Below are 12,367 nucleotides of genomic sequence, written 5' to 3'. Positions count from 1 at the left end.
AACACGTTATGCCAATGTGGTTCCTATTGGTCTAGTACCATGGCTGTCAACCATGCTGCACATTAGAACCATCTAAGGAAATTAAATCTGTCTATCTATCCATCTGGTCTTCCCTGGTGACTCAGCAGCAAAGAATCCATCTGCAATGCAGGAGAGACAGGTTCTATCCCTGGGTCAGGAAGATTTCCCCTAGAGAAGAAAATGGCAACCCACTTCAGTATTGGCTCAGACAGTAAAGCATCTGCCTACAAAACTGGAGACCTGGGTTCAATCCCCAGGTTGGGAAGAGCTCCTGGAGAGGGAAATGGCAACCCACTCCAGTATTCTTGCCTGGAAAATCCCATGGACAGAGGAGCCTGGGAGGCTACAGTCCATGGGTTCACAAAGAGTCTGACACAACTGAGCGACTTCACTTCACTTCACTTCAGTATTTTCACCTGGGAAATCTCATGGACAGAGGAGCCTGGTAGGCTACAGTCCATGGGGTCCCAAGAGTCAAACTCAACTTAGTGACTAAACTACCACCAGCACCATCTATCTGTCTGTCTGTCTGTCTGTCTGTCTATCTACCTGTATCTATACGTATCTATATACAGATATGGGGCTTGACTGGTGGCTCAGTGAACAATCTGCCTGCAACGCAGGAGACCCAGGTTTGATGCCTGGGTTGTGAACATCCCTTGGAGGAGGGCATGGCAACCCACTCCAGTATTCTTGCCTGGAGAATTCATGGACAGAGGAGCCTGGTGGGCTATAGTCCATGAATGTGTAGTAGGTCCTGATCTGGGCATTGGTAATTTTTTAATTTATTTTTTAATTGGAGGAAAATCGCTTTACAATGTTGTGTTTGTTTCTGCTGTACAACAACTCAAATCAGCCATCATTATACATATATCCCCTTCCTCTTGAGCCTCCCTCCCCTCCTTCCATCCCACCCCTCTAGGTCACCACAGAACACCAAGCTGGGCTCTCTGCATTATATATGGACACTGGTACTTTTAAAAGCTGAACATCTGCTTTAGTGTGAAGAAAATGACCCTAAATAGAATGTATCTCATAACCTCATATAGGATTTGCCATCTGTAAATCCAAATTCTGTTTGCTTCAAGAGGATGTTTTACTTGGCAAGCAAGCCTGGAAATGCCTCATCCACAAAATGGCAATCAAACCAGCAGTCCTACTGCTCTGAAAGTATCCATGTCTGCTGAGGCCCTCAAGGAGGGTGCAAAAGTCTGGCTTTCCCTGGAACTCTGCTCCCTGCCTGCCCACTCCTCAAGACTTGGAATCCGTACTGTCCCACCAAGCCAGAGAATATTCAGGCTGCATGACCCATCCTGCCATCCCTGTGGTTGTCTTTCCCTTGCTGTAACCATGCTAGGAAATTTACCAGAACTGGGACATCCAGATTAGGTGATAAAAAGGGAGACAGTCTTAGGGTCAATGTTTGGGAAGAGCATTTGTAGCCAAAACAGCTCTAGCTCAGCAAGTCAAATAGAACAGAGGAAGTCCTTGTTTATCTCTGAGATGCTAGGAGAAAAACAAAAAGCCTCATTTGTGACTTAAAATTGTGTTTGAATTAGGGTTGCCAGATTTAGAGGAGAAAATAGGACACCTGGCTAGATTTGAATTTCAGATAAATAATCAATCACTTTTTAGTATATGTCCTGAATATTGCACAGGATATACTTACACTCACAATGGCACCCCACTCCAGTACTCTTGCCTGGAAAATCCCATGGACGGAGGAGCCTGGTAGGCTGCAGTCCACGGGGTCGCTAAGAGTTTACGACTGAGCGACTTCACTTTCACTTTTCACTTTCATGCACTGGAGAAGGAAATGGTAACCCACTCCAGTGTTCTTGCCTGGAGAATCCCAGGGACGGAGGAGCCTGGTGGGCTGCCGTCTATGGGGTCGCACAGAGTCGGACACGACTGAGTGACTGAACTGTACTTACACTCAAAAGGTATCAGTTGCTTATCTGAAATTCAAATGTAAGCAGGTACCCTGTATTTGATCTAGCCACTCTAGTTAGAATATACCTGCATGTTCAGTAAAGAAAATTGAAATATTAAATTCCCAAGCAAGTCATTTAAAGTTACAGAACAAAGCCATCAACTGAATTCAGCCATTTGTTTCTCACCACAGGCTTGAACAATTGTGCAGTCATGCCATGTAATGACTTGGAATTAAGGAATAAGGAGTTCAGTTCAGTTCAGCCACTCAGTCGTGTCCAACTCTTTGTGACCCCATGAACTGCAGCATGGACTATGACCCCATGGACTCCAGGCCTCCCTCTCCATCACCAACTCCTGGAGTTTACTCAAACTCATGTCCATTGAGTCGGTGATGCCATTCAACCATCTCATCCCCAGTTGCCCCCTTCCCCTCCTGCCTTCGATCTTTCCCAGCATCAGGGTCTTTTCAAATGAGTCAGTTCTTTGCATCAGGTGGCCAAAGTATTGGAGTTTCAGCTTCAACATCAGTCCTTCCAGTGAATAGTCAGGACTGATTTCCCTTAGGATGGACTGGTTAGATCTTGCAGTCCAAGGGACTCTCAAGAGTCTTCTCCAGCACCACAGTTCAAAAGCATCAATTCTTCTGCACTCAGCTTTCTTTATAGTCCAACTCTCACATCTATATATGCTGCTGCTGCTGCTGCCAAATTGATTCAGTCATGTCCAACTCTGTGTGACCCGTAGACTGCAGCCCACCAGGCTCTGCTGTCCCTGGGATTCTCCAGGCAAGAACACTGGAGTAGGTTGCCATTTCCTTCTCCAGTGCATGAAAGTGAAAAGTGAAAGTGAAGTTGCTCAGTCATGTCCGACTCTTCACGACCCCATGGACTTCAGCCTAACAGGTTCCTCCATCCATGGGATTTTCCAGGCAAGAGTACTGGAGTGGGTTGCTACCTTCTCTGCATCCATACATGACTACTGGAAAACCATAGCTTTGACTAGATGGACCTTTGTCGGCAAAGTAATGTCTCTGCTTTTTAATATGCTGTCTAGGTTGGTCATAACTTTTCCTCCAAGGAGCAAGCATCTTTTAGTTTCATGGCTGCAGTCAACATCTGCCGTGATTTTGGAGACCCAAAAAATAGTTTGCCACTGTTTCCCCATCTGTTTGCCATGAAGAGATGGGACCAGATGCCATGATCTTAGTTTTCTGAATGTTGAGTTTGAAGCCAACTTTTTCACTCTCCTCTTTCACTTTCATCAAGAGGCTTTTCAGTTCCTCTTCACTTTCTGCCATAAGGGTGGTGTCATCTGCATATCTGAGGTTATTGATATTTCTCCCGGCAATCTTGATTCCAGCTTGTGCTTCATCCAGCCCAGCATTTCTCATGATGTACTCTGCATATAAGTTAAATAAGCAAGGTGACAATATACAGCCTTGATGTACTTCTTTCCCTATTTGGAACCAATCTGTTGTTCCATGTCCAGTTCTAACTGTTGCTTCTTGACCTGCATACACATTTCTCAAGAGTCAGGTCAGGTGGTCTGGTGTTCCCATCTCTTTCAGAATTTTCCAGTTTGTGGTGATTCACACAGTCAAAGGCTTTGGCATAGTCAATAACGCAGAAGTAGATGTTTTTCTGGAACTCTCTTGCTTTTTCAATGATCCAAAGGATGTTGGCAATTTGATCTCTGGTTCCTCTGCCCTTTCTAAAACCAGCTTGAACATCTGGAAGTCCATGGTTCACGTACAATAAGGAGTATTCCCTAAATCAGACATGACTTAGCATTTCCTGGTGCTATTGAAACTCCCTCCATATTTCTTGCATTTTCTGACAGATTTATATCCAGTTTATTATAGAGTTCTGTGACAACTCAGAAGAGAAGGGTGTGTTCAAGATCTCAAAAATGAAATCGAAAAGGTGCAGGGGGAAAAAATGTACAGAGATTCTTGAAAAGGAAAGAGACCTATGTTAAATGCAAACCGGTATTCATGATATAATATACTTTTAAAAAGCACAGTAGATAGGTGGCACCCAGAGTACGGGCTTCCCGGGTGGTGCTAGTGGTAAAGAACCCACATGCCAGTGTAGGAGCTGCAAGAGACACGGGTTCAATCTCTGGGTCAGGGAGGTGTCCCCTGGAGGAGGGCATGGCAACCCACTCCCGTATTCTTGCCTGGAAAATTCTATACAGAGTAGCCGGGCTGGCTAAAGTCCATGGGGCCACAAAGCACAGGACATGACTGAGCATGTACACACAAACAAAACCAAAGTATTACAAACTGAAGTTTGGCTTGGCTTACAAGTATTTATGTGAGGCAGAAGTTGGCTACTTACAGAATATGAACTTCATTGTCTCCAAAGTAAATAACTCCTATTCTAATGTATGTCTTCAAACTCAAATTGCCCAGTTTATCTACATAAACTAGTCAAATGAACTAGGAAATTGCCAGATAATCCTGTTGCTTTGTATCTCTTATGGGCAAATTGATTGGCTCAAAGGCTAAAAGACAGGGATTCGTGCATCCACTCTGCCACTTACAGACTTAGTCTTTCTCACTTGTAATTTCTTTATATACTGAAAGAAACAATAATTTTTGTTCTACATGCCCCATTATTTTTTTTTTTAATTTTTAAGGAAAAAAATCTTGACAAACTTCTCAAAGTGCATACATACATAGATTTAATCAGTGTACCATATGCTATTTTGTGTTTTGTGTCTTTTTCTTAATTTTGAATTTTCATGTATCAGTATCATAGCCATTTTTATCCTCATTGGTGCTTTCATGACATGACGTCATATTTATATCTCAGCGGTAATTTCTCCCCAATTATTAAATATTTATTATGATTCTAGCTTTTTTCTGTTGAAGAAAGTGTTACATCCATCTTCATACAAGTGGTCTTTTTGTTCTCTTTCAGTTTACTTTGTTGGAACATGGTCCTTGAAACAAGTTGCTTAGCTTTTGTTATCTATTGTCAAGTCACTTCAGGAGAGGGGAAGCCTATAGACTCATCTGTGTATCCAGGGCCACTGCCACATTGTCTTTTGACCTTTCAATTTATTCTAATAGAAAGTCAGTAGTAATTGTTTTAACTGAAGCTCTTTGTCAAGGTGGCTGAATATTTTTTCAGTATCTCATTTCATAATTGTATTTCAACATATATAAATATATGTTAGCTCAGTTGGTACAGAATCTGCCTGCAATGCAGGAACCCAGGTTCAACTCCTGGGTCAGGAAGATACCCTGGAGAAAGAAATGGCAACCCACTCCAGTATTCTTGCCTGGAGAATTCCATGGACAAAGGAGCCTGGCGGACTACAGTCTATGGGGTCACAAGCGTCAGACATGACTGAGTGCCTAAACCACCACCACCATCTTTGTCCTTCCTCAGCCTTTCCACATTATGTATAATATCGTGTCTCTATATTTTAATTTGTTTTTAATCTTTCTGTTGCGCTTTCTTTCATCTTAAGGTTTTGTTAATGTTCATCATATAGAATATTTTACTTTAATATAATTGAACCCATCCTTGTCCCTATTATCTTCTTCCACAGTTAAGATAGGTAGTCTATTTCATTTCCTTCCACAGTTTTCATGGGGCTATTTAAAATGTTTAACTATATAACATCTGGAATTTATTGTGGCCTGTGAGAATCAAGAACTGTATTGAGAAAAGTAAAAGATATAGAATTTAAAAAGAACTAATTTGAGATCAGCAGCAATAGCTATGGCCTTAGGCAGGTCACTAACCTCTTAAGGCACGGTGTCCTCTACTAGACTGAAGGCAAGGACCTTGTCTTATTTCTCTTTGTCTTCCCCACGTTATCAAGCAAACTACCTCACATATAGAATATGATTTGTAAGCTCTGTATTTAAGTGATATTTTTGCACACTGCTGTCCAGTTGTTGTAACAGCAGTAATTGAATTTGTTTCTCAATTTAGTTGGCTGCTTGTGATTGACCATATATCACTAATACTCAATTTTGTTCCAATAGCAAAATACCTGTTCCAGTGTTTTGAAAAACATCATAAAATATGGAGGTATTAAAGTTAAAATAATAAAAATTAAAATTTGATGCTAAATCAGACATCAACTTATGCTAGATTCTAGTATGGTATCAGATATTAATATTTTGTTTTAATTTATGGGAAATTTTAAAAAGAGAAAATTCAATGCAATAACTGATTCTTTATAAGGATCGGGAAAAGAACACCCACCCATGGTACAGCAAGTTCATCAGGAGCAAAAATTGAGAACCACATCTTGTATTAAGCATTTCTAGTGGAGAATATAAATAAAGGCTTCTGATCAATTGTAATCTTTACATAAAGAACAACTGAACTGGGCTGAACTTCAGCTGAATCTCAAAACTATTTAAGATCAGTCTTTTGAGGTGCTAGGGTTGGAATTTCTGTAATAGTAGAAAGTCTAAAAGAGAATAGATGTCAGATCTTCAGTACATGCTTAAAACAAGCAACCTTAACTCTAAACACTTGTGTTCATTAATCTATAAATCTGAAGGTATAATGTAAAAGCCTCACAACCTCAGGTTCTACCATATTACAAAATATGGACTTTGCAAAGCATATGGAGGTAGGTGTGTTGGAACTATCAGAAAGTACCCATTTCAGTTCTGGATTCCTTATAGTCTGAGGTTGCTGCTAGTACAAGAGGCTGGAGTCCTGTTCTCTGCACAGCTCCTGAAGAAGTGGATGGGGATGTCTGTCCAGGCTACTGGAATCCTCTGCAAGCACCATCATTCTGCTGTGCTAATTAATATTTTTTCATGGAGCTTACTTTTATGCAGACCTTTGACTTTTTAAAAGAATTTTGTATTAAGACAACATGATATAGTTTTTTAACTGCTAGAATAGGAGGTAGGAGATCTAGGGTTGGGTCTCTACTCTGCCACTTAAACTGGAGTGAGTCATTCCGCATTTATGGGCCTCGGTTTCCTTTTGTGAAAAAATGGGTATTTAGAACAGACAGTTCCTAAAGCCCTGTGTGGTTCTAATAGTCATGTTCAAACATAGATGTGTTCCAGTTAAAAAAAAATGCAAAACTTCATATTTAGGAAACTGATAATTTGCTCTTCATAATGGTCTTTGCTGAGTCATTCTTCACTTAGAAAATTCCCCTAGAATTTCCTTGTAGAGTAAGAATCTCTAATAAAATCAAACTGTGATTCCAAGTGCAAATCATTCTCATAATTAGTTTATGGTATACATATCCTTGGTTGAGGAAAGTGATATCTCTTCTCTAGACCATGACACTCATGAGCAGTATTTTATGGCAGCTGTGTGTGTGTGTGTGTGTGTGTGTGTGTGTTTGTGTCTGTGTGTGTGTTGGCAAGAAGTTAGAACTGCTGAATTCTGATTCAGATATAGTACAAAAGGATAGCAGGTTTCACAGAAAGCACCTGCTTGGAAGAGAAATAAGTCATGACTTCGTTGTACACGTGGCTTCTTAATCTCCAGTGCACCCTTGGTCCAGGGTTCTGAAATCAGGACTAAGACAGAGAGGCTGCTCTGTGAAATCAAGCAATCATCCTTTCCCCTTCTCCTTTACACTACCTCCAGGGACTGCATGGATCAGTGGCATTGTTCAAAGCATTTCAGAAAATACTAGCTGAAGCCACTTTGCCTCCAAAATGTATCCCACCAAAAGGTTTGTTTCTCATCTACCCAGCAATGTGTGTTCTCCAGATGTCTTTGAACTCTCACTGTAGGACGTGGTACAAACTGCCCCAGATTGCCTTCATTGCCTTAACTATCTCACCAAGAGGGCATTCTCTACTCTACAAAGGCTGACCACCAGCCTCTACTTCACCAGCATGGGCAAACCAACTTGCCTTCTGTCACTGTTGACTGCTGACTCAGATAGGAAAGATGAAGGCAAAGTCCCTGATAGCTGCCCTTGTTTACACTTAGCAGTCCGTGTGTGTGTGTGTGTGTGTGTGTGTGTGTGGCGTATTTCTCCTGATATTAGCAAAGCTCTAACTTGCCTGTTAAAATAGGACAGGGTTTCTGCTAAATGCATTTATGTGATGAGCAATTTTACACTTCATTTTCCCAATACCTCAGATAGTTGACAGAAAAGTTCTGCTATCCTGTTGCAGATTCAGAAAATGGTCTTGCACAGAAGCAGCGAACACCTCGCCGAAGATGTCAGGAGCCCAAAATGTTGAGTAGCCCTGAGGACACCATGTACTATAACCAGTTAAATGTGAGTTCAAAGTGGCCATAAAGCGGTTTCACTGGCTTTGTTTCCAGTTAATAATTCTGTTATTAATACCTGTTCCAGCCCCTCCAGCCCCACCCCCACTCTCTTATACTCTCGTCTTGAACATGTGCTTAGGCTCTTTATCTGTTGCTTTCATGTCAGGATGTCTGCCTTCACGGTGAATAATTGATGTGGTTTATCAAAGACGAGCAAGATGCATGCTTCATCAGGCTCACTTGAGCCCTTTGATCAAAAAAATTATGCTGTGACTTCTGATATTATCAGCATCTGCTTGCATTCAACACAAAATCACTTTGAATTAAAAATTAACGACTTGCTGCTTTGCTTTGACTGTGTGTTCTTGGCCCTCTCCACAGGGAACTCTAGAATATCAAGGGAGCAAGAGGAAGCCAAGAAAACTTGGGTAAATATCTGTCTTCTTAGTTCTAAGCAACTGTAAACAGACGGGGTCCTTTGTGATATTCAGAAAATGCAAAACTTTCTAGAGAGGCTTCTAAAAATATGCAGTGGGGATATCATCACTATTATTGACATTGGAAACTACTTTTCACAGTAGCAAGTATACAAAACTTGAATCTATTCTGTCTGAAAAGACTGAAATTGCCACCAAAAGGTAAATGTTTCTCATAATTATCCCAGGGAATTATACTGTCTTTATAATTCAAGACATGTATTGGGCTATATAAAACTCTCCCACAATCAGAGCACCCCAGTTGTGCAAATACTCCTTCCTCCACATTCCTCTACTCCTGAGCCTTAAAGGTACACAGAGGAAATTTTCTCCCAATGATTAGCCAGGGGACACTACAGAGTTTGTGGCTGATGTGACTGTTAGCGTCTCTATTGAGAATAGCAATGAGATAGGTAATTGGTAGTAGTTTGAGAGCTAAAGATGGTCAGGAGGGGAACTTTCTCATCTAGAGGGAACCAGACAAGTTAATTCACAAAAATCAAACTGCAATATGATCACAACTTCCAGACACCACTAAATCTGGCCCGTTATTAGTGTGTCACCCAGATGTGAAAGGCTTTGTGAATCAGACCCCAGTTTCCATGCGGGGAGGCCCTGAGCTACACTAAGCTCTGCCCCACCACCCAGTGTGAGGGCCCAGCCCTGTTCCAGGTACTCACACAATTTTAGCTGCCCCATTGATGACTGCTGCATTTGTTTTCTTTTTCTGCTGAAACTCTTTCCTTTGTTGCAGCCAAATCAAAGTGCTTGATGGAGAAGATGAATATTACAAATCTCTGTCACCTGTGGACTCTATCCCTGAGGAAGACAGCTCAGTCCACCCTTTCTTTTTTTCTTCATCTTCAAAAGGGGCATCTTTTGCTCAGCACTGAGCTATACTTTCTGCCTCCCAAGTCTGTTGAGGGTAAGAACAATCATGGTAATTCACTGACTGTCATTTAATAAGAAAGGTGCAATGGGACCAACTTCTTTGATTGATCTTGATGTGGTCTGTGCTGGAGCCTTACTGAACAATTTTCAGATTCCAAACCATTTTCTCCTACCTCCATCACCTTCTCCCCTCCCCCTGTAACATCTGCTCTGTAGCCTGAGCTGGGCAACCCCTCCTTTTCTTATCTCTTGAGTCCCTGTAGGACATGAGCACACCTCCACTACAGCAATACCCATAATTCATGCCCCAACATCTACGAGAGTAACAGTCTCACCTGAGGACACTGATGATATTTCTTTATTTTTCCTACCACATCGTTCCATGCAGAATCTGCCCCTGTGAAAAGCCAGGAGTCCCTTTCCTCCTCACCTCTGCACTGCATCCTCTTTCCTTTTGCTGGTCTTTTCTGTCCTTCCCGCCTCACCACAGTGTTGGGGCTCCATTGCTGAGTGCCCCCATCCCAGAAGGATACACTCAAGGTCTCTGAGGCCAGGATAATGTTTCATGCTTAGGGGAAGAAGCCTGAACCTTTCAGGTTCCTCCTTTAAGGCAAATGAACCCCTCTGCTGCTAGTTATTATTCTGATAAAGCTTTGCTTCTTTATTCCACCTTACTAAGACACCTTCATCACCTTGACGGTAAAAAGAAAGGAATGAACTGGAAAGAAAATTTGGACTCATCAGAATTCGTGTCACATCATTTTGTAGCTGTCCATTCCCTGGTTGACTGTCTCCATGGGGCCATGAGTAGCTGCAGAGGAAATATCTTGTCTCGTCCATCTTTGTGGCCACAGAGTCTAGCACAGTGCCCAGCACAGGGAGGACATGCCCACCTTGAGTGAGTGGAGAGACTTAGTTACACAAACATATCTGAAGTTACTTTCAATTATATGTGATATAGGATTGATCACTTTTCTTATACCATAAGCTCTGATTTTTCACTGAAGCTTGGACTAGTCCTATTTAATCATATTATACCATATATGACTCAGTGTGATCCAATGCAACAAACTCTTTTGAGTAACTACTCTGTGCAAAACAATATGTGAGACTGCTGTGTGATATGAAAATCCAAAAAGACCCTTTCTCTAGAAAAGATGTTCTTTATATTCTTTCTACTTTAAACATATTTGGCAGATAGTACACATGGGAGTACCTAAGTTTTGACAAAAATATACTTGAGGAAATAGAAAAAATAATTGTTACCAAAGTTTTAAAGGGGAGAGTTCTAATAAGCATTTTACAAACACAAATGATGAAATGAGGTATTTAAAGATCTCAGAAATTGTAATGTTACAAGAAAAAGAAATAGAGCCAATTATTCAATAGTTAAACTTTACTGTTTAAAAAATGAGTCTTGATCTTTTTTCCAGATCTTCACCCTAAATGTATGTTCATAAGGTATGCAAATAGAGCAGAAACACAAATGCATTTTATTTTATTGTTTAAAATATAGTATATAGAATATATAGATTTTAACATTATTATTAATATGAGTAGTTTTGGCAATTTCACTTTCATCATTGATTCATCTACTTTTGATTTGATAATGTTAGCTGTTCAAACTGTTGAATATAAATGATCGTAATCTCCCACTTGTCTGTGTACAATTGTATACACAGGCTTGTTTCTAATTAAAATATATCCATAAATAAAGTTTAAAAGGAAATAGAAGTAATTATAAAATCATAATTCAGAAGCTCTAAAATATCTGGTCACACAGAATAACTGCTTCGGTAATATCACAGGTCCTGACAGTACTTTAGAAATGCTGCTCATTATCAGTCACTGCATAGAGAAGACAGACTACAGATGTTACTCTTTGACTAGTTATAATGCCACAAACTCAAAGAGCATTCTTAAATCTTTAGATGAGAATGATGCAAACTGGAATCTCATAGATGTCTTACTAGATTTATGAAGGTAATGTACATATAGCAAAACCAAAGCAAAAGTCAAACAGTCCAGAGCATTCTTCTTCTCGATGCCCCAAACTTAGTCCCTCTCCCAGAAGCAGTCATTTTTAAAAATTATTTCTAATTCTTTTAATGGTTTCCATCATGTCTCTGAATAATTTGCTTTGATGTTGATTTGTCATTTTAGACAATATCTACTCTCCCCTCTATGAAAGATGTGCATTTATGTCAATTTCTTCACCCCTCTCTTCTTCCAGTGCTTACAATTTTGTGTTTAAATTGTTGTTGATTACCTTTTAAACTTTAAATTATATAATTAAATACCTATTTTTTGTGCCATTGACTTCAGATAGTAGCTCTGTGAGAATGCCTGGCATGAAGAAAACCAGAAGACTGAAGGATAATATCAAAACAGATAGAATAATGATCCTTAGACAAAATAGAAATAATTCCAAGAATAGTAGAACAGTAGTTTTAAAACTTCATGGAAACCATTGGTGTTCATGTTCTGAGCTACTGTTTCTTCCTCCATTTTGGTTCATCTGCAGATATGCCTCCATCTCCTTTCTAAACTTAATTTTTAAATATAGTACATATACAGAAATAGGCACAAATCAGAAGGCTTAGCTCAATAAGTTATCAGAAAGCGAGTATCTATGTAACCACTCCTACAGTCAGGAACAGAGCACTGTCAGCACCCTAGAAGCCTCCTTCCTAATCACTACCACCCCCACCTCCCTCCCCAAAGAGAAGCACTCTCATGACATTATGGTAAATACTTTTTGATCTTCATCATAGTTTTACCATTTACAAGTATCCCTAAACACTACAGTTAGGTTTT

General features: G+C 40.3%; 1 protein-coding gene across 1 annotated transcript in view; it reads left to right on the top strand.

Annotated features, from left to right (window-relative positions):
• Window positions 1-11,867, top strand: part of LOC113880971 (myosin-IIIb-like) — a 225,596-nt gene extending 213,729 nt beyond the window's left edge. Inside the window, exons 15-17 of the mRNA XM_027523683.1 lie at window positions 8,084-8,190; window positions 8,565-8,611; window positions 9,414-11,867. Coding sequence (XP_027379484.1) covers window positions 8,084-8,190; window positions 8,565-8,611; window positions 9,414-9,552 — 293 coding nt within the window. The 3' untranslated portion in view covers window positions 9,553-11,867. The remainder of the gene's footprint in view (window positions 1-8,083; window positions 8,191-8,564; window positions 8,612-9,413) is intronic.
• The last annotated feature ends 500 nt before the right edge of the window (window positions 11,868-12,367 follow it).

This window comes from Bos indicus x Bos taurus, chromosome 2, assembly GCF_003369695.1.
Source record: "Bos indicus x Bos taurus breed Angus x Brahman F1 hybrid chromosome 2, Bos_hybrid_MaternalHap_v2.0, whole genome shotgun sequence".
Taxonomy (NCBI): Eukaryota; Metazoa; Chordata; class Mammalia; order Artiodactyla; family Bovidae; genus Bos; species Bos indicus x Bos taurus.
This window is presented reverse-complemented; position numbering and strand designations above follow the sequence as displayed.